A 23,029-nucleotide genomic window follows, 5' to 3' on the forward strand; every position below is an offset into this window, starting at 1 on the left:
ACGGGGCGACGAAGACTGGTCGAGAAAATCTTGTTTTTCATTTCCGCTGTATCCGCGAGATGTGCACGATATCGCGAAAGATGATAAACTCGGTTGGATCAGTCAGATCATGGAACGACTTTCCCGAAAGGTAGCTAGATGCTTTATTCTCACAAGACAAGAACGTCGTGCTGTGATAGTCAGATCGAAAGTGGCCGGCGATTTTATAATTTCCGTACTAAGATGACGTTGAACAAATATCTTTATATATTTTCAACGCAATGATCTTTCATCTTTGCACGAAGCTTTTTGATAAGTTTGTTAAATACGCGGCTGTAACACGAGCTTAAGTTTTTCCATAAACTACCGCCGAAGAAAGAAGCACATATTCGATTCGCTTTGATGAAACTCTCTTCGACGACATACACATACATATTCGGTGGCTGTCGTGTCGTGTTCCCATAACTGTTTGCCGTTTGACGTATACCAATGTCCAGTTAGCAAATTCCTTCGACAGGATGGTTTATTATTGCGTCGTCAACAAGGGGAAACTCTAACGAACAGGATAACGGCGACTGGAATAAACGCTAACACAGACGCGTATTTCATTCTTGATTCCCGCGATATATATACATAGTCGCGTACGCGAGTTATAGAAGGAACACTCACAGAACCATTCTCTCTCTCTCTTTCTCTCTCTTTGTTTGAACAACACGCAGTTCTGGTATTGGCGGCAAACCGAAAGTTGTCGACCGTCAAAGTCTGCGTAGCCAATCAAAGTTGTAGGACGTCGCGTCGTTAAGCACACTCCGACGAACTTATCGCGTTATATAACGGAATAACAAACTATGTGCTTTCTCTGCCGTAGATACATATCGAGCTTTCAACGAAATGTTGCCTTCCGTTGGCAGACGTTTGATTTCGTCATCGTATGCTATCGTATTTCAGTCAGAGAGGAAGTTCTATCGATAAACTCGTTTCCTTTTTCCCGAAATGTCTAAGTTTGCTTCGGGCAGGCTAATTTTACCTTCGACTCTCTCTTTTGTCAAAGTTCACCGATATAATAAAGTTAAGGAAAGCGAAGTGGCAGACGCAACATAGCGAACAATGTTCTATTATATAGATAATAGATTTAGTGTACATTTAGTGCAAAGCGATAAGGTTGCTGACTAGCGATGGCCTCTGCTGCGCCTAGGCACTTTAAACTTTACAACATTAATTTTGAATCGACACTCGTTCGTGTAGCAACGTACCTCTATTTTTGCGAAACTCTCCTGCGACTACGATGCACGTTCTTCGAGCACGAGTGAACAGAATATATGCGAAAGACAAGTTTCTCTGTTTGATGTATTTTAACAATATCGTACATAGAGGACAAAGTAGCGAGTAGGACGCAATAAACAAAGACAAGGAATGTCCTTTCGGAGTACGCATTCAAACGTCCGTTTCTTGTTTCGGTTTGTCACGCAGTTATGCCGTAGATATTAATTAGATGCAACATGGCTTATATCTCGTCTCTGTGCTACGTTGGTTCTGTCACTCTAGACGGGTCGCGTTGTTGACCCGAGTTCACAATTTCCGAGAGACGCGTTTCAAAACTTTGTCTATTTTGCGCCAGTAGGAGCGACATAATTGGTGAGTAGCGTTGCATCTACAGCGTGTTTACTACAGGAAACGAAAATTATTATTAGTTTGCGAGGTTCCATACGACGTTGTTTAGTCGAACTCGTTACTGGTTCCAGTCGTTTTCTAAATCGTCAACTTGCCAATTATAACTATTTATAACGAGTTTTATTGTATTTACAACGACCAATGCGGCTAGCGGGTGTTTAACGAAACATTTGAAAAAAGGAAGAAAAATAGCGTGCGACAGAGACAGGAGAGAAACGGCAAAACGCAAGAGACTGCCGTATAGGATAGAACGATATGCAGAGATGGCCGAGTATCTACGTAAGCATGTAACCGTGAGATTGTAATTAGTTTCGGCAAGTAAAATCAATGGCGAACGTTTATCGCGCGCAATAATTTCTGGTACAATGGACTAACAGAGGTCGTTGCTATCGCCTCGTAATTGAGCAGCGGGAAGTCATTTTCCTTTCTTGCTTATTTTTTCGTCTGATCGCGACGAGATCCTGTTGCGATAGAGTCTCTTTTTATAGATGGAAACGATCGATCGAGGGAACGCTGTATCGTGCACGGTTCGGCTGCCGTGAAATTGCGTAAACTTATACAAACGGAATAATCAGTTTGGAAGCTAAAAACAACAAAAATTAAAAGCAACTGAAATTAAAAACAATTCCTACGCCTTCAGAACGAATCGGATAAATTAATCGGACAATGTTAGCCCAACAATTTTCTGCTCCATATTCCTCAAATTTCCCTGGAAGTTGCGAATTTCCGAAGACCCTGGTGATCTACGAACGACAGAGAAGTGGCGGACTGACCGCGTTGCCGAAACGCGTATCGATAGACAAACAGTGGATATTGACGTAGATATCCGTTTTATGCGCAAGCCTTTACATTTCTCGTCGCGTGTACGCATATGCGTTTTGTATATATGTACTTTGCATAGTAGCGTGCACAAGGTTTACCGTGGTACGGAGGCGCGATCGCGTTGGAGATTCGATTGCTCGCGTGCACGAGAGTGCGCGTGTACCCGCGCTTCCGTACGGACACAAATATGCGATACAGCATCGTCCGGTAATGGAAGGCAGGAAATAGCTTTCCGGCAAATGAACACGCGCTATGCCTCGCATTCCACTCGGGACGACGGTTTTCGCGTGACCGAACAGATCGTTAACCACGTGACACAAACGATGCCATTGACCCATTCTCCTTTACCTCCTCCCGCCAATTACGATTTTCTCTTAACGTTCTCCGGATTTATACCAGCTTATGGACAGAGTTGATTCCTCGGTCGCGAATTTTCCAACTAATTCACCGTGACTTTATATCTCTTCCTTTCTATTATTATCGAAAACGCTGGATTTCTGCATCATTGTGCGCCGACCTGACTGATCGAAACGGTACAAGTTGGTTTAATCGCAGCCTAAATCGATCGATGTCTTTTTTCGCATCGCTCGCACGCTTTTCGGCAATAATCCGTAACGAGATTTTCCAATCGTTACGATGTCACCAGCGAAATCCACCGGTAGGGTGGAGATGCGAGCTATGTCTGATGAAGCACGTATCGTTACCACTGACAGCTCGAGGTTGACGTTGATAGATACGTCTCTGTATCGTTAGCTACGGTAAACTGTACAGTTATGGGCCACTTTATAACAATAATGGCCAGCCATTTTCTCGACGAAATGCTCGATTTTACAAGGAACATCTCCCGTTCCCGTTCTTGCGCGCGGATTATGCAAAAATATGGAAACGATTTACGCGACGATTCTTTTTGTTTCGGCGCGGTGGCTTGCCGCGCCGCTAACGATATTTACATATGCATGCGCGAATTCTTATTCGTATTTACCAAGGCCAATAGCCTCCGTTTATTTCCCGCGAACGTGAAATTTTATTCAGGTGTTTACGCGGTTTAAAAGAGCTAACCAGCATCAATAGAATCGTTGACTATGCTGCCGTAAATAAGTCGAAAGCTGTTTACAGAGTTACGCCAATTATTACCGATAGACGCTGACGTGGTTGAACCGTAACGAATATAGCGACCAGCTGTCTGGAATTTTCCTAGAATTATTATCAACATTCCGGACGTTTTCTGCCATTAACTTTTTCGATATAACGCGAGCACGTCTTTGCTAAATGGAAAGCATTCGAACCTTAATCTACCGTTAGTTTGTAACGTTATTACAGGATTATTCCGATCGTGACCATCATTCCATATTCTCCGAATTGATTCTTCTCCGTGAGGAATTCCACTGGGAAGTCGCTATTGGAATTGGCGTATCGATTCCACCGAGGCTCGACCAAAGGTTTATTAGCAGAGTTGAACGCAAGAATTTAACGTAATTTCGCGTTCTTTGAAGGTGAAATAATTCCGTTGTACCATCGTGGAATATATTTTTTATCCTACAATCGAGAAATTATCGTGTTTCGTTCGAGCGTTTGTTCGTCGGTGTTGCCGCTGATAAGTAAGCAATACATTTGAAAATCGGACGATGTCAAATGGAAATGAAGGCGAAAGCCTGGCTACGTGAAGTGCGTTCGTAACGAAATTGTCGTATAGGTTTCGCAAAGATATCGCGCAACCATCCGCCATATGATTCGTCCTATTAATGCCAAATTTCCACATATATGTATGTATATCCTGGAAACAAGGATAATAGCGGATGCATCGAGTGGCCGATCAGACACGTAGTCGTAAATAAACGGATAACGATAGCTCGTATCTGGCTTACGTTATGCAGGTAAACGTTGGCAGGACAGATTGGCTGGCATGTAATTTCGTAGTAAGGCTCTCTCTCTATACCAATGCCGTTCTCGCGACTGCGTGTATGCTAGTACGTCAGGGAAATCTATCGGAATCGAATTAACTGAGAATCATACCATTAGAAGATCCTTGCTACGACTCCAATTATTCCATTAGGAGACAAATCAAGGAGAACCGATATTGTGCCTTTGTTAGCTCGCAACGGAATATACTCGCGTGTAGCGAAAGTGGATTAATGCATATTTCGGTTTATTCGTTCGCGAACTTTCCTCGAGATAAATTTTTCCAATATATACGGTGTATAACGTATGCATATCGCGACAAATGTTTTGCTCGTTTTGATGTAATTAACATCTTAGCAAAAGTACTTGAGGCGAGACAATAATTGGAGGTGCCACGTACGTTTCCTCGAGAAACGATTGTTAGACGGGAAGTCACCTATCTTACGGATCCCTTTAAGCCGGAAACATTTAACTTTCTTGGTTCTAGCCAGACCTCTCACCGTACGGGTATCAATTTCTTCTAAATTCCGATCGTATACCATGAGCCCTCTTTTGTCCTGGTTAAAAATCCGAATACCGAGCTTTTCAAATTTATTGAAATAATTGAATCGTAAACGATGAAAGGTATGCTTTGTTATTTGTTATTTGTGCGCCGGGAATCTTTACGTTTCATAATTTCAACGGTTACGGAAAATACCAAGAGAATCGCCGATCTACTTACAGTGTACTTTTAGCTTCCATCGTTCCTCGATGCCGGCGTCTTGTAACTTTGGATTCGTTGCCCTGCACACGAGAAATTTTCCTTCGTCTTCGATCGATGGTGTCCATTGTAACACGCTGACGCTTGTTCCATCTTCCTGAAACTGATCGGAATTCCGATATAGACGTATTTTATAGATAACTAGTCGAACGTACGATCAACTTCCTGCAACGTACGTAACGTAACGTAGAAGTCGGGAACGCAAATAAAACTTTTCTATGCGAACGTTGCGATAGAATTTGCCAAGCCAAGTCTCGAATCACCGCGATATTGGCCAAACTCTGAGAAATCCGTCCTAATAATTACAATGCGATCCCTGACGATGGAAATTTTAGAATTGCGCTGAATTTCAGAATTAAATCTCCATGACAATCGTATTCGTTCGACGGAATATTGTCTTTTTTCTTTTTCTTCTTTTTCTCCCTTTGTAGGATGTCCTTGCTCGATCTTGCATCATTTCCTTTCTAGTGTCAGTAGCCACATCGATTCCTATGGTTTTGTTTGTCGTTCGGAAATCGAGAGAGGAAAGAACGGAAGAACCGTGACGCTACGTGAGACGAGCGGCATCGAAAAACTCGAAAATCTGGAAAATCTCAAATTCAAATGTTGCATCGGTGGCAAGACGAGAGGTGTATCGACCAAAAACGAACAGGGGCCACGTCGAATAAAAACGAACAACGTGAATTCGCGATTGTACAAAAAAAAAAAAGAGAAAATTCGATATATTTTTTAACACAAGCTAAAATGTTTACCCGTCGGATTTATAGCGGGTAATATCGGCGAAATTTTGGAATGGCCATTCGCTTGTAAGTTTCGAGGGTAGAACCGTTAGCGTGTGCGTCCTTTACACTTTTATCTGCCTAGTTAATGAGTAATCCACCTAGTTGCAATATATTTTTTAACTCTTTTCCTTTTTCCTTCTCCTTGCTTCGAAAAGTCGATAGATACGTGATAACGAAAACGGTACTCGGACAACTCCGAGGAGAAGAAAAATAAATAGAGAAGGAAGAGTAAAGGGTAGTTCCGCTATAATTTTCGTTGACAATTTCCGCAGGCGATGAGGGAATAGAAACACGGGAGAAATTTTCGCGAACTGGTGTACGCTTGCACGATAAAACTCTATGCTTAATAACTAGTCCTGGATAAAATCCAGGAAACTAATAATACGCGACAAATTTAAGCTTAAAGCGTAGATCCACGGGGAAAAGCCAGTTGTGTCGTTGTATTACTCGAAAATCGGTCCTCGGAGATGCATCTAGTCGCGTTTCCTGCCTTCCGGGGATTCGTGAATGTGCAGCTACTATAGCGGGAAAGAGAGCGAAAAAATCTGCGATTCGTTATCGGATCGTTCGATCCGTCTACGATCTTCGTCCTTTCTTTGTGTGCCATGAAAATTAGTCTGGTAATGGTACTGGATTGACGGGTTTCCGAAAAAAGGTGATAAAATATCGTGGCAAGTATAAAACGGTCACGGTCGACTCGAGTTGGATCGTACGACCTAGTAACGCTTCTTCTATGCACGCTTGCATTCGTTTCGCCGCAAAAACGACGCGACGCCAGGTAGATTGCTGTTTTTCCTTCTCCTTTTCCAAGCGCAGCTTCCTTGCTCCTTTGTGGCTTCATTTTCCCCGACCGTTTCCGTTTTTTCGCGATATAGTAGTGCGTTAACGGAGTATATCTGTTCTTTCAATATTTAATTCAATTTACGTTCCTACAGTGGTATGAAAATTGCAGTAATTTTCTAGCGCGATATTCTCTCGTACATTGTCTTGCTTTTCTACCGTTCGACGTTTGCCCGATTGAAATATTTGAAAAGTCAACAACGTATCTTGGAGAGGGACGCTGAAATCTCGTTAGGAGTTGGCGTTGAATCGGGAGTATTAATTAGGTTTGCGCGGCTTTCCAATGACAAATGGTAACGAGAGTTACAAGGTGACGATTCGCGAATTGCATCGCGTACTGGCGTAAAGTTAGGCGAGGCGAGGCGAGGCGAGAAGAGAAGAGGAGAGGAGAGGAGAGGAGAGGAGAGGAAAGGCGAGGTAACGTGACGCGACACCGGCTATTATCGTCGCAGCTTAGCTATTATTCTTGTTGTCACCATCTCGAACGGAACGTACGACGTGTAACGATCTTCCTCGTTTCGACTAATGGATTCTACGAATCAGGTGGTGTCACTCCGGTCACCGCGCACTTGGTTGCTAACGTTCTCGGCAAGTTCGCTCTCTCGACAGGTACAAAGTGGTGCGGCAATTAAACGCGATACGTATCTGCTATCGTCGAGATTTCCTTCGCTACCTTCTGGATAGTTGGGCGTTCGACGTACAACTCGACGTAAATCGGTTCCGATTCGAATAGTCGTGGCGTAGTTCGAGTAAGCAAAAGCGCCAAAGCTCTTTGAGAAGAGAACGAGACGGTCGAGGAACGTCATCGTCATTCATAATCGCTGGAAATTCTGCTCGTTAACGCTTTGATCCGCTGCTATGTTTTCGAAGCACTCTTTCTGCTCGCGTTACGAGCTTTCGAGTCGCGGACGTTTCAATGGCGGAAATACAGCAGCCTACACAAAGATATCGTTCCGTTTTCGCCGACGCAGCATTACGACCAACGGTTTCGCTTCAGCCTGCCAAAACGCCCTCGTAAGTCGTCGACAGTTATCCCCCGTCGTTTGGAGGATCGTTAAACCTTGCGTCTACATTCTCCTACTACTCTCTTAATGATTTTGCTACGGATCTTTGAACCGAATCGAAGTCCTTGATACGTATTATTAATTATCTTTGGCGACACGCCCTAACGAGTCACGTACGACTATTGAATTGTCCACGGCTTCGACACGTTCGTTTCCAGGTTACATTTGTTCGAACATCATTATACGTGTGGATTCAGTGACGGTCACTGATGGCTTTGCTATCAATCCAGATGTTCCTAGATGGATCGATAGCAATTACATGGATGCACCCGGTAAATTATTATCAAACCGTCTGTCATATCCATGAAACTATTAATCTAGGCGTACTGATAACATTGACGTGACGATAAATCATCGCAGACTTGTATTTTCTATGAATATGGCCGCTCTGACATTCGATATTAATTTCTGTGTTCAGTGTCGAACAAAATGCGAAACGATACGTGAATCACAACCTTGTTTCCTTATGTCCGTCTCCTCTTTTTTTTCCAATTTTTCGCGGATAATTTTCCTTTTCTTTGTTTGATTTTTACAATTCCCTTTACGACTTTGTTTCCGCGACGGTGCTTTACGTCCCTACGTCGCTCTCGTTAAACGTTTCCACTTCGAACGTTACCCTTTTTACAAATGTCCTTATCTTCTTGACGAAGAGGCAAGTCGAACTTTACATATTCTGTGTGCGAGCTGACCCGTTAACGTTTTTCGTCGATCGATTCGTACACAGTTCACGGTTATGTCGTTGCTGCTTTTGTCGCTACGAGTTACGGACGCGAACGAGCAATTGCCGAAAAAGGTATTTGTTCATCAGGATAGAGCGCTCGTTCTCCTCGACGCCTGAACAAATTAGGCGAACGAGATCCAGAAGAAAAATGACGTTCCGACATTGATGAAAAACCTATCAAACGAAAAAGATCAGAATTTTTATCGTTCCATCGACTTTTATTGCACGACAGCCGCGTTAGCTATCGATTTTTTAGAAGCCTAGCGAAGCCATGTTGTAACTGTCTTCGAGATACAGCTGCGGGGTATAGTTTTGTCGCAAAGTTTCTTAAAAATGGTCGAACAAAAGTGATCGAACGTGGTTCCTAAGCAGCTCGATGCTAGTTTCAATTCCTTTTCCAGGGAATCTCTTTCACACACGGACAATTTTTCCTTAGACGAATCTTTAGATTTCTCTTTGTTTCGTTCCATAATATTTCGTTTTCGCGATATTTCGACAAACAGGAGTTCGCTTATACAAAAATCATCCTTTGCGCGATCTTTCAAAGAAAGATAAGTCGATGAAACTTTTAATATCGCGATAGTCAAGAACAATTGGCGTGATTTTCTACCATTACCGTAATTCGTTCACACCACGGACCACTATGCCGAGTGAAAAACGCAAAAGTCCGTTTTCATCGATCATCTCGATGCAGATACAGAGAAACGATTAAAAATATAACGCGCTCCATGTGATATCTGATTGGAATTTAGATAAATCGCAGCTATGCGAAGCACGGTCAATCACGGGAAAAGCATCGTAGCGTTATCGAGCGTACAAAATTATTAACAATACTGTAGTTACATAAAATGAATTAATTGCAGTAATCTCTACAACTCGTGTGTTCTCTACCAGCCAGCCGATCATATTGATTACGGTTGTTCGCATAGTTATATAACACGTTTAAAGAACACGCAAATATCTAACAAATTCTAGGCGGTATTGCTTAAAGAAAATATTTGGTTTTTAACTGCCGCACTGTGATAAACATTTACTTTTTTCCTGATAAACAACAAACGAATTTTCGTATATTGTTACGCGCTTTGTCGTTTTTACGTATACCCATCGACCACCGGTTATGGTTGAGCGAAAGATCTCGTTCAATAAAAATAAGCACCGAGCTGACCGAAGCATTTATCTCGAAGCGAGTATAACCACGTTAATTAGAATAATACGTATCTCAATTTATTTTATACTATAATTTACGGGATCATCTCGCGTTTATGGCACGCGAAGAATAAATCGCAGCTAGCTTTTGCTTTTTTTTACGTTTTCCCCTCTTTACGTTTTTCCTCTTTTACTGGCGATAACGTAAACTATCTTTATGCGGAGCTTTATCGGCTGTACGAGCTCTTTGCATTTTCGCTGTAATTTTTATACTTTCAATCGCATGGTTGCGCGTCGAAGACAAAGACGACTGTTTCGAAACGATCGAATTGCGAAAAGTTGAAATCATGCTAATTTATTGGAAACGAAGAGATTAATTCGTAGAAAAATATAAAACGTACAGAGAGTGGGCGGCCGTGTCGTTGGCATGCCACACGGGCTACCATTTCACCGTAGCTGCCGCATTGTGACTCCCGTATTTTGTTCTCCTTTTCCTCTTCCCATTCCTCTTTGTGTCGGTGTTTTCCTATTCGGCGAATAGCGCGTGTGCGCGAGCTTCTGCCTTTTCAGAGGGACGGCCAACGAATCAATGATCCATCCTAAAACCAAGATCCGAAGAAACATTCGTTTCCCTTAAACATCAATTACGTCCCGTCCAACTGTTTGCCACTTTCCGGGAACAAGTACGCCTCTGACTAGGATTACGCGAGCTCACAGAGTTTAGTTTCCCTTGCTCGATGGCGCGGGGTTCGCAACTTGCCGATTGGATCTAACTTGCGATCGGAAAAGTTGCACGGAAAAATGCCGCCGTTCTCCGAGTAACTTAGCGGATATTTTCTTAATGAAAATCGATCGTGTTCAGGCGTATCCATGGCCCATCTTCGATGATATCTAACTATCGTCACGAATCTCCGGTGTAATCTACGGTGAAACTACTGGGATCGATTATCTCGTTGAAAACCAGCGTCGCGCGTTCTGTTCGTTATTCGCCAAAGAAATTTCCAACGTTTCGCAACGATGTTTCGTGGCTAATTTCAGGCGAAATTTTGCCCAAACGATGTTTCATCGCGGAACGAGGTATAATTGATTTTTGGTAACTAAAGTTTGGCCGTCGTTTTGTCGCTCCATTTTATAGTCGTATAGGCTATAGTTTCAAGTTATTAAATTGCCGAGCGAGCCAGCGCCAGATACACGATTGTTTGACGTTTCAATCTCTTCGATTAACTGTGCTGTCTGCGGGACCAAGTAATATCGTTAGATACACTTTTTATCGGAAATCCACTTAGTCAACCCATCATGTGACCTGGGGATTAATTCTATCGAGACAATAGCCAACGAGTCGTCTAATCTCAGCGGAAGTGCCGGCCATGAGTCGAGTAAGCTTTCCAAAGCATTTCTCGTTACACGTTTGATCCTTCAGGCTCAACTTCCGCAACGATCTACCCTTGTTTGAACTTTTCTAACCTTCTCCTCCTGTGTTCCTCTATTTAGACGGGAACAACTAGAAACACAAGTTTTACCAAACCCAGACCCTTCGAGATCGGAATCTGCCTTCCTCCTCTATCTTGTCATCTTGTTGTCATCGTGGGTCACGCGAACGATAAGTGGGGGATGATTATTCTAGCGGAAGATTGATAGAAAAACACGTTTGTTTGATAATGGTCGTTAAACGACTATCGGGTTGGCGTCGTTTCAACTGTTGCTCGATGACATTCAATGCCGATATGGTCGTCGACTATCGTAATGACCTCGGCTAAAAGGGGTGAAGCAACGTTAAACGAGCCAACGCGTTAGTCTATGAATTACCAATTAAATACCATTGCTCGAGTCATATTTTTCGCTTTCTTTCTCCCTCGTGGTAGCGTGGTTTTCTCAACGTTGTTATAAATGGCGCTCGTATTTATCGCGTTGCAGTCAGAGCGCAGAAATAATAAATTGGGTCGTCGATAGAAAGTGCAAGATCGACGGAGGGTTGACGATAGCAAAGTGTCGGAGAAAGTAGAAACAAGATAGACGGAGGCAATGTAAGGGAAATGAAAGTAAAGGCAGGAGGATCGCGGGATGCGATAGAAGCGATTTTATTTTTAGAGACCTTTTTACGCCTTGTCTCATCTAAAGTTTATTCTCCCTCTTAGTATCGTTAGTACGGAATATCGTTATCGAGATGTCGTTATTTTTATTTCTTTCAAGTTCGAGAGAACGATTTCGCGAGCAAGTTGACAAGGTGTGTATCGATCGATGGAAACGTTTCGTCTCCCAGAGGGAATATCAAAAATCGTTCCATTTCGTTCCGCGCCATTACCATAGCTTGCAACGATTTTCTCCTGTTCCATTTATTTCGCCGTTCTCAACGTTTTGTTTTATTTCGAACGCATAATATTATAATTGTATCTGAAAGATTATAATCTGTCTTCTACTCACGTTTTTAATGGTCCTCTTGAGTTGTTTAGAAGCCTTCCACCAGGTTAAAACAGCCGGTGGTTTCGACCCCGTGCTCTGACATCTTGTTTCGTATTTCTTCCCCGCTGATAGGATTTTGTCTTTGCCCATAATTTCCACTTTCAATGGTTTCACTGAAATTATCGGCAGACACAGAAAGTATCAAGAGATATTCTTAACGAACAAAAGTCGAAAATTGTACAAGATACAGATGAAAAAATTTCTTTGATAATTCTGGAACGTGATAGTCGTCGTCGTGATTTCATTCTATTTTTAAAAACAGAGTGGAAACAGTAAGAAGTTGTAGAAGTACAGTACGTGAAGTGAAACGAGACAATGAAACGTACAAGAGCGCGTCGAGGAAGCGTAAAGAAAATGTTATTTGCGAAACTTTTCGACTCGTTTATCGGGACAGCATTCTACGAAAGATTTCGAAGGGGCCAATTTTCAGGGACGCGAGCGCGCCTAAGCGCTTTCAGTTTCGTACACGTCCCGTTATCCCTCGATTGGATCGAGAAATAAAACGGTTTCAAAAAAAAAAAAAAAAAAAAAAAAAAAAAAAAAAATGCAACGCATTCGAGACTAGATGCGATAAGGCGTTTTAACGTAATTAATAACGATTACGTTACAAATTTCTGCTTGATTGCGAAGCTCGGTTTCACCGGTGGGCTGAAGGGGAAATAAAACGTTGCAGGCGTCAGAGAGTTTCATCGTAGATCGAGTTGACAGATGCCTTTCACAGCGAGGTCTTGGCTTGTTATTAATTAGATGACGAGATTGCGACCGCGCGCGGCTGGCAAACGGGAAAATAACCGAGCATTAATTAAACGTTCTGCTCGGTCCGCACGCTCGAAAACTGTGCGCTGACGCAAACCGGGAACGGCGTGGCGTGGTGCGGTGTGGCACGGCACAGCGCAGCATAGCTATTCCTCGTTACCGGCCTGTAATTATCTGCCATTGTTCGCGGCCGTTAAAGCGTTCGTTACTTGGTGTCTACGCGTTCTCGTCGTCTGCAAGTTCGCGGTCGGCAAGCTGAATCTTTTAACCGAGTCGATTAACGATCGTGGAATCTTCGTTTCCGACTTTCAAAACTTTCTCCCTTCAGCTCGTTACCGAGCTCTACGGTTCGTTTTGCCGTTAGAAAGATTTTGATCGCTTCGCAACTTCTTCGACTTTACAGCCCGCGGAGATAAATACAGTAGAAGGCGACCGCGCATCGCGGCACCGCCAAAGATTTTCCAACTTTCCACTGATTTCTGCAAGACCCGAGAGAAACTTCCTCGAGACGTAAATTTACCGTACGACCAGACTCTACGCTCCGGACCGGTTGAATAATCATCGTTATTTCTTCTCTCTTCTAGCACATTCTTTCGTTGTTTTCCTTTTTCGTTCCCTTCCTTTTTTACATTTATCCAGTTCTAGCGCTTGCCTTAAACCGGACCTTTTCTCCGGATCGTACAGTTTCTAATTGAACGCATCGACCGCTTAAACACGAATGAACGCTTGGTTCGCTGAACGAACGTCTACCTACTCGCGTTGATCAAGTGCTACGTAGAAAATTTAGATCTCCGGTTGTTGACGTTTAAGCGATTATTTGCTAGTTTGCGGGTCGTAAAATTTATTTCTACGTGTTTTCCGCGCACGAGACAATTTTAGCGGACGAAATTTTCGTTTAGCGATGCAGTAAACAAAAAAAAGCGGAGAAAAAGGAAGGGGAAACGACACGTTATGCAGAGAACCGGACCGTCACTCTAGCTAGTTGAAAACTGTGTCAGAGTCAGGCTACGCGACCAACAACTTTTTTGTTCGCCTCTGTCCACAATTTTGATGCACTTACTGATCCTGACAGTATGTTTCGAAACACCAGCTTTGTTCGCTGTCGGAACAAAAAGTTTTCCCATCTCGTGCTCGTCTCGCCGGAAATTAAACCAAGACTTTTGTCGATTGCTCGCTTTTTTTCCTTTCGTCTATCGCGACTCTAAAAATGTCAAGATACTACACATATATCGTATTATGTTTCACCGTTGAGGGTTTCTCCTCTTCAACGATCAAAGGAAACTGTCGCGTAAACAGAGGATAAGCGTCAATAGATGGCGGAAAAGACGAATCGAAAATATTATTCCTTTACGGTGACGCGACGTTTCGCGTTGGTCATAGCCCGCCGCAAGGCAAGGCAAGTTTTTGGAAATGAACAGGGCAGAAACAAAGATCGATGAGAAGTGTCGGGAATAGGTTGTAAAAAAAGTGGAGCATGGAGTAGGAGCAGGACGCGGTGCTATGGCGTACAGAGGCAAGAAAGGTACGTCTGTATAAATAGAACTCGTAGAAGCAAACGAAAACAAAAACAGGCGGAAATTAGTGTGAGTAAAACTGCCGAGTGTTTAATTTGTAAATCAAAATTCATGTCGTCGGGTGGAAGGGCAGCCGAGAACGGCTCCTCTGAATTTGACTCGCCGCCTTTTAATACCCACACCTCAACTACGAGATAATCTTTACATTTTTCTTGCCGCCTCTCTCGACATTACCTCTTGGCTACCGTGTTTCTGGTAATTCTCGCTTTAAATTCATTCAAAACTCTTTGTACAGCGACAGGACGAGAGAAATACGAAATCGGGCTACAGACAAGGATGTGGAGTTTCGCCAGCCGTCCGCGACAGTTTATTTCGACGTCTTGCCAGCGTATTTATGCGTTTAATATGTTTCACGGTTCGCGGGCTTATTACTGACGAGGGAATAATGCGTCTCACGCTGGGGAAAAAGCCAGAGTCGGGCTAAGTAGGAACCTTGCAGAGGTTGAAAAAAAAGAAGGGCATGGGGAACGAAAAAGGAGAAAAAGGAATTGGAGAGAAGTTTAAATGGCTCGTTTGTCGATTAAGTCGGTTAGCTCTGGAACGAGCGAACATTAAAGAACGGTCCGTATGCGCCGATTCTGCGAATTGTCGACTTAAGTGAAATTTTAGCCAGATCGGCCACGATTCTAAGTGATATTATTGTCATAATTTGGCAAAACCGCAGCTCGTATCGTTTTCACCAAAGCTACCGCTAACCTCTTCTCTCTCTTCGTTTAAACGAGTCGCACGGTCTGTTTAATAAGCTTTTCCAGCAGACCACGCCCAAATACGATACGATCGCGTTTGCGACTTCGCGAAACTCAACCTTTCTATCGAAATTAACCAAACTTTCCTTGGTTTCGCGCGACTGTTCCAACGTAATACCAATGGTAGGGGTTAAGTTTTAGTTTCGTTCCTATCGATGCAAACTTTATTATTCTCACCGTCTCGTCGAATCGGTAGCGGAACCGAAATTGGATCGTGTTATACTTTTGAGTCTTCGGGGAAATACACGTTTCGCAATGATAATCGTACGAAAACAGGAAGTTATTAACTTGCTGCGAGCTCGGTACGGTATTAGGAGCTAAAAGTTGATCAAGTTCGTTCGTCTTTGAGAGCGGTTGCAACGTTCCTGTTCTCAGTTGCCTCCCGCTCCAGAAGTACATCCGCGAGGATTCGCGGTTACGAGATTCACTACTTCGTGGATCTACGAACGTCTCGAGTTTCGTTCTTTCGGTAAAATTTTCCTCGCGTTCCTACCACAGCGTGTCACGCGGTACGAACAATCGAACGACCTATCCGCGCGGCTTTTACACGACGGACCTTCATCTCCTTCTGTTTTGTTTTATGCATCGCCGAACAAACGTTCGATGAGCGCCCGAAGACGAAGGAGCAGGAAAAGTTGAATCGTACGTCTGATTATTATCGATGGTCGATTATTACCACGAACCGAATGATCGATTAGCAGCTCGATTCTTGCTTGACTCTTATCGCTTTCGTTGATATTCCTTTCTATGAAAGACTAACGAGCAAACGAAGAGAGGTTCGGTAGTTTTCTTACTAATTAACGGGAACTCGATGACGGCGAATTGGTCGGTGGACTTTTGTCGAATATGAGTTCTTTGTTGTCATTGGACGTAGAAATAGAAACGTGAGATTTCCCGACTGGTTAACGAAGTCGAGCAATTTTCTTCAGCGGCGTTCTCCAATTCCACGCGCTAATGAAAATGAACCACAGAGAGAAAATCTTTGGCCACGTCGCGGTCACGTCGCGTTCGTGTCATCTTCGCGTCACTCGATATACTCTTGAAACAGTCTTGTTAAATTGGTAAACTATCACAGTCCTTGCGGATTTATGTATATATCAGATATACGTGTATCCTATATACATATGTATGTATATCGGGAAAGGACGTCGAACTTGCGAGAGTATTCCTCCAGATGTGACCGTCACCCTCGAATCTTACATGGCGATATTCCGATAATTCCGAAATATGCAGATGTATTCGATGCAAATGATAAAGGCTCGCTCGAGCCAGGTGCATTTTTGGTCGGAGAGAGACGCATGCCGGCTAGCTCTTCGGCTCGTTAGAATTTCAACTGTATCGATCAAGAATCCTCCAATTATCCGATGTACGCTTCATCGGTCGTACCTCCAATTAGTCTGAGATTAATGGAAGCAGAAAGACTTCATTTTTATCCCAGCTGCCCTTCTCTCGGAAGAATAATAAAACCGTTGTTCGATTCATATCGAAGGCAGGCTAATTTCCGAGTATGTATCTGTTTCTTCTACGGTTTTATATAGCACGCATATAGCATGTATGTATATATCAATGAATCTTGAATCAGTGAATTCGGCTCAAAGGATGCGATCTTGAAATAATTTATCTCTTTTCTTTGATTTTATTTCTCGCTAATAGCGCAACTTCCTAACGATGTTATTAGTATCGAATCTTAACGCGACGTTTGCTCGAATATCCGTACTTGTAGAATAGTTCGTGAGATATCTATTTGCGCGAAGTTTCTACGTAAGTTTACGCGTTTCTTATCACTGATGAAAACACGTGAACGCGAGGCGTTCGACCAAGGCGAGGCGAAGGTACGATCGATTCGTGCCCACGTCTGTCGTCAAGTCGTCTCTTCAACTCGTTAGACTTTCGAGTAGTTGAACGGAGTGCTTGTCGATCATTCGCCGCGTGCTTCATCTAACTCAGTCCAATCAACGAATAATCGAGCATCCCAGTTACCAACTCCGTACGAACGATTCAGCTGGATCGTTAGGCATCGTGGAAGAAAAATGCAAGGTAATCTTGGTCCGACGATTAACCATTCCACTTTGTTATTGGTTTAATCGACAAGCGGTTTGACGTTTGGTATCCCGTGTACGAGCCAAGTATCGCAAAGTCGATCTAGTATCGTGCTTCTTTGCAAATTGCCGACTGCTTTAACGGATAACTCGCCGACATGGCGCCGACGAGAATGGGCACGTGCTAGAATTGTAAACGAGCGTGCAAGCAATTAAAGTTTTGAGAGTTTTGAGTAATTGGTTAGTGTGCTTTGCAAGTGTTCGAGTTTGCCAGGGTTAGATGTTAGAGTTGAAGAGAGTCGTGGCCAAGTCGATTACTCGTTGAGTCTGTAAGTGAACGTTAAAGCGTAGTCCGTAAGTGTGACTGGGGATGAAGATATCGAAGGGTGTAGGATAATAGAAAGTTTAGCGAGTGGAGTTTAAAGAGTTGTGTTAGTGTTGTATTAAATAGGCGATCGGTGTTAATATCCATTCTCACTTAGCTTGATTCTTCGAGTAATAGGATAATAGTTACGTACTCCTCGTGGGAAAACCGATTTAAGGGATCTATACGTAAAACAACGTAGAGGAGAATGGAACGAAGGAGATTGAAAGCGAAAGACGATGAACGATTTCTCTGTTTCGCCGAATTTCTCATTTTTAACGATATTTATGACGCCTGGACTAAAAATGGTTTTCATTTAGCGCGTATTTCCCAAGCGAGTCTTTTACACCATCATCGTTCAGAATTACTCGATTCGGTTTCTTCTTGTATCCGACGAGCGGTAAGACCGTCCGCGGCGCGCAATTTAATTTAAAGTTGTTTGTCCGATGGAAAAGTTTCTCGCGGGATGAATCTCGAGCGTACCGACGAGTCGGCCAGCAACCCGGTGCTTATGAAATTATTAATATTAATTTCCTGCATCGACTGACATCTGCAATCGCGGTTCTGTTCGCCGAACCAACCGGAGAGTTTTTAATCGGATCACGAACTACGGCAGCTCTTAATACGTGCAGAGAATACGAAAAGAGTCGGCGTGGACGTTTCGCGTCGCGTCGCGTCGAAATTTGCCCTTCTTTTCGCGCGAGAAACCCTTTTGGATATCAGGGCGATTGCGAATTTTAAAGAAAACGTTGATCGGCCCCTGATGAAAGTTGGGTTCGAAACCGCTGGCGGTTTAGAACGCGCGAGTATCAAGGAGAACGATTCGAAGTCGATATCGTAAAACGATTCGTAGCGACTTTAATATCGGTCGTCAAAGAAACGTCGGGATATATCGTCGCTTGCGTTTCTCTTCTTTTTCGATGATTATCAACCGGTCGCTTTGCTGGGATTAATTCGCTTTCGTCTGATTTTTTCCGTTCACCCATTTCATCGACGTTTTCGCCCGATAAACAGAAAGCAATAAGTCGTTCCTTTCGACCATTCAAATCGCTAACGGGTCAGCTGTATCGAAAGGAGGCAATTATCACGATGTATTTATTCGATGACGTTTCTCTGTTTTATCCAAGATGCGAATACGCGTTTCTTCTCGATTATCGTCGAAACGTGCAACAATGGTTCGCGTGTGTTGGGTAAACGGTTCCTCTTGTAATATTTACATACATATGTGTACGCATTTCATAAAATTTGATTGAACATAGTTACAGGTATACCGATTCGTATTGGTGCACGTCGCGGTTCGCCAGGCGATTTCAGAAGTAACGTTATTAATGACATCAGAGTCTTGATTGCCTTTCAAACGTGATTTCCAGCGTTGCGCGGCCGTTCGTTGTCGAACATACTACACATACCTCTTTTTCCGTTATAATCGTTTGAAAAATGTTTCAATTTCAGCTCGTCGAATCTAACTGCTGCCATTGATATCGCCGTTTTCGAAGTTCGTTCATTTCGGTCAGATTTTATGGGAAAAAATCCGTCGTAGAGAAGTTCGACGCGCGATGGTTAAACGTTCAACCGTTTCTCCATTCGGATAAAAAAATACACGCACAAACACTCGATATCCGTTCCTCTCGTCCGAAGAACTTTGTTCGCTTTTATGCTATGTGCGATCGCGCGCGTGAAACTTGCAAAAAAGTAGAAGAGGAAATAAAAGATAAAAAGAAAGAAAAATAGAACGAGAGAGAATACTTGGACGTGTACGCGTCGGTTGAATGGGCACGACGAAACCTCTGTGCCGACGGGACAAACACTCGAGTTTCGAACCAAGCGATTTCCTGCATCACGGGTAATTAGCGCCGTTAATTATTAATCATTTCATTAACATAACCGGGTTGGCTTTCGCGGCTAACGAAGGGGCAAATTACCTACTGTTCTTTTAGGCAGATAAAACGACGTTATTGAAATCTTCTGTCTTTTGTAGACGGCTTAATTGTCTTAATCGCGATCCTCTGATATTTCGTTCGTACCTTCGATTTTTTGAATAACGTTTTTAGCTATCGGCGGTATTCTAAGCGCGTGTACTGGATCTTTCGAAAACGGGAGGGGCAGGAAGAATCGCGATAAAGAATTAACGAGAATGGGGGAAAGCGAGTCATTCCACTTACTGTGAAGTTCGATGATAACGGCAGTAGTGGGTGGCGGTGCTAAATGAGTATTGCTTGCTTTGCAGAACAGTTTGGCGTGGTAGTGACTTCTCGTGAGACCCTTCAGCGTCACATTGCTTATGGTTACGACGTTGGTTTCGCCTCCTGGCCCTTGGGTCTCCCGAATCTCCGACGGCGCATCGATTGTCTGCGACTCCAGAAACCACGTGACTCGGGGTCTTGGTTTACCTAAATCGAGCAGACAAGTCATCTTAGAACGTACACAAATGACGCGACTTATGCATTTGCATGCCACTTCAGTCGTCAGCGAACTTGACAACCGAATGAAAACGCGAACAAAATTACGTTCATGGAAATCTTATAGTAAATCTCAAGTATCGCAAACTATTTCGAGAATTATTAGAATTACAATGCGTCGAGTTCCTCTCTACAGAATTTATAATTCATATTCCCCTGAAAGAAGTATATACGATATTGATGACGTATCGTTACTTTACACGTTAGTCGTATAACGTTTTCCCGTTGTTTCTTACATCTAGTTGGTATTCCGGTGTCTTTGCGTCTCAGTCTTATCGCTGAAATTTCATTTATGTCGTTGTTACGCCTTTTCCCTATTGCCGGAATTCTTGATTCCTCGGAAGGTCAAGTTTCCTAGTTGTTAGAATTCCCTCTGCAACTTCTTTTACCTCTGGTAGAATTCTTTTCTCGAATGTAAGAATTTTTCCCAGTCGCAATTTCATCAGGGTAGGTTGTACTTTAAAGAGGTATCGCCGAAGGAAAGCCCGTCGACTGAGCCTCAATGATACGGCATTTTCTAGCCTTGATCCGGGATGATCACACACGAAAGTAGTTGAGACCGGAAGCAAACTCTGAGAAGCGTTTACCGTAGCGAGATAATCGATAGAAATGATTTTCGAGAAAGTGACTCTTAGTAACCATTGACCGAGCAGGGTAAATGGACCGATGGATACTCGACCAAGAGCTAGTTGTTGATAGCGTAAGAAAGCTTCGGACACGCTCCGTCACTCGTATCTAACGGCGTCGATGCTTGATCTATCGCTGTTTGATGTTTTACTTGGCAATCCCGCAATATCGTTGATCCATATCTGACGGAGTGTTCTCTATCGCTTACTCGTAACAAGCAGGTTGATCGTTGGTTAGGACAATTGGAGTAACTGGACTAATCCGAGTAGACGACGTATCGAAACTGTGTCCATGTTTACGAATGTGTATCAGAGACTCCGAGCTAGTCGTCAATCACGTCGCTCGACGGGTCTTACTCGGCCACAACATTAGCGATCTCGATAGTCTCGATGTACCGGTTATATGGTCACCTAATTCTCCGAGTTAATTATCCGTGCAAATTTGTCTCCTTGAATCGCGAGTATAGGAAGATCCCGATGCGATAGAGTCGGCGTATTTTATCACGTAAACGATAGCGTACTTCCTGTATTTCCTTGATTAGATCGAAAATATGTATATCTACTGTATACACGCAGTAAAGACGAACGCGAACGCGAACGCACAAGTATCTGTGGATAGGTCGGTTCGTTGAGAGAAACAAGATTTGGTTCATTTCGAAGGTGAATACGCGCCCGGTGAGCTAACAGTGACAGAAGTCGTGGGTTGTATAGTTGAGGAAGGAAACCGGTGGAGGGAGAAATCGAGGGTGAGTGTCACACGCTCTCGACTTTCCGGTAGGCGAGATGGGGAATTATTTCATTGCTTTTGCGAGAACGGAACTAGAAAAGGTGGAAGTAAGGGGCCGGGGATTTCTGGGGATAGGAGGAGAAGGATGTTTATTGCTCTCCGGGTTTCCACCTGGTATCATGGATGCTACACAGGTATATATCACGAGGTTCGCGAGCTGAGTACGACTTGCTCGTAATAATGCTACGCGACAGCGAAGGAAGTACAATAGAAGGCGAATTTTAGTGGCTTTCGACCGCATTCGCTACATTTGTAGCCCCGACAAGCCCCGATCGTTTCGTTTACTCTGTACGAATTTCGTTAGATATACCTTGATACTTGATTTTTCTGTAATTTTGATTCTCGATAGAAGCAAAGTTGGAAATTTCAGAAATGCTACGCGCGACTGTTTGCTCGTGGACGCAACTTGAAACTGGAACGTTTCACGAACGATAGAGCGCATGGTGTTACGTCGAGAGGTTCCTAATAACGCAGCTAAGTTTAGCTGCCACTTAAACGATGCCATTTATACGATTCAAGTTTCAAGATTCGTCAACGAGGCAGCCTTTTCGCGGTAATTAGTCTTGTTACGAATAGCGATCGATCTGCGCCCCTTTAAGCTGGGTTTTTGACTTTTCGATAACGTTTTTGCCCGAATAAGGGTCCTTAAGCGAGTCTGTCCCATTCACACGGGCGGAATTTGCTGGAAATCAATTACCACCGCGATTCGTCGGGAAATTCTATAGTTTGTACTGATTTTATTTTCTTTCCCATCTTTGCAGTGGAACGCTAGGAACTTTAAAAAAGCCGGAAAAGTAAAGATCGAGCAAACAATGAAAGAGAAAAGCTGCAGGATTCGCGAGTGTTGGTCCGCGAGGTTAAAGCAAGGAATACCGTTAGCCGCGAGTCACGTTAAAACAAACACTTTGCTCTGACCTGCTGTAAAATTACTTTCATGCGGACGTTTTAACAATGCCGAAGCAACGCGCAGCAGTCGAGAAAGGTGACGCGTGGCAAAGGCTGAAGATAGTATATACGTGTGGTATCTATACATTGTGCGACAACAATGCGTGCTACAATGGACATCTCGCCAAGGTGTGTTAAACATCTCGATCCCGCATCGTCACGATCCTGTTTTTCATATTTCGCGTGTATTGTTTCGCGCCCTTGTAAATTGCTAAAGCAAAAACTCGCTCCAAATGAGATAACAAACGAGATAACGAGATAAAGTAAATCAGAATCCTTATTTGGAAGAGATTATCGGGGTTTCTTTTTGTTTCATGGATAATAGAAGAGTTTCGGTTTGTATATAGAGAATCTCGTGTCTAGTTTATCTCAGTTTTTGAATACTCGTCTCTTTGCAACAGCGCTTCACCACCGCCCTCGATGTCCGACCTTAACTGGAAGAAAGGAACGTTCGGTCGCGCAGTGACCTCCCATTTTCTGTTGTTTTATCAAAGGTGGTAAGAGCGGCAAGTCTGAGAAAAGAATCTACGGAACTTAAGTCTCGAGTTGATAAAATTCCGAAATTCCGATCTTCTTTACTTCATGAATT

At 43.3% G+C, this 23,029-nt stretch overlaps 1 protein-coding gene across 4 annotated transcripts in view; it reads right to left on the reverse strand.

The window, feature by feature from the left end:
• LOC100746623 (nephrin-like) overlaps nucleotides 1-23,029 on the reverse strand; it is a 101,487-nt gene that overhangs the window by 26,439 nt on the left and 52,019 nt on the right. For all 4 annotated transcript variants that reach the window (XR_002947147.2, XM_033321994.1, XM_012388299.3 and 1 more), the window contains 3 exons: nucleotides 19,786-20,013; nucleotides 12,106-12,257; nucleotides 5,093-5,234 (listed from right to left, as the gene is read on the reverse strand). Coding sequence is in view for 3 of the 4 variants with exons in the window: in XM_033321994.1 (XP_033177885.1) it covers nucleotides 5,093-5,234; nucleotides 12,106-12,257; nucleotides 19,786-20,013 (522 nt within the window). In the remaining variant the exon portion in view is untranslated. The remainder of the gene's footprint in view (nucleotides 1-5,092; nucleotides 5,235-12,105; nucleotides 12,258-19,785; nucleotides 20,014-23,029) is intronic.

This window comes from Bombus impatiens, unplaced genomic scaffold (genome assembly GCF_000188095.3).
Source record: "Bombus impatiens unplaced genomic scaffold, BIMP_2.2 scf_0548, whole genome shotgun sequence".
Lineage (NCBI taxonomy): Eukaryota > Metazoa > Arthropoda > Insecta > Hymenoptera > Apidae > Bombus > Bombus impatiens.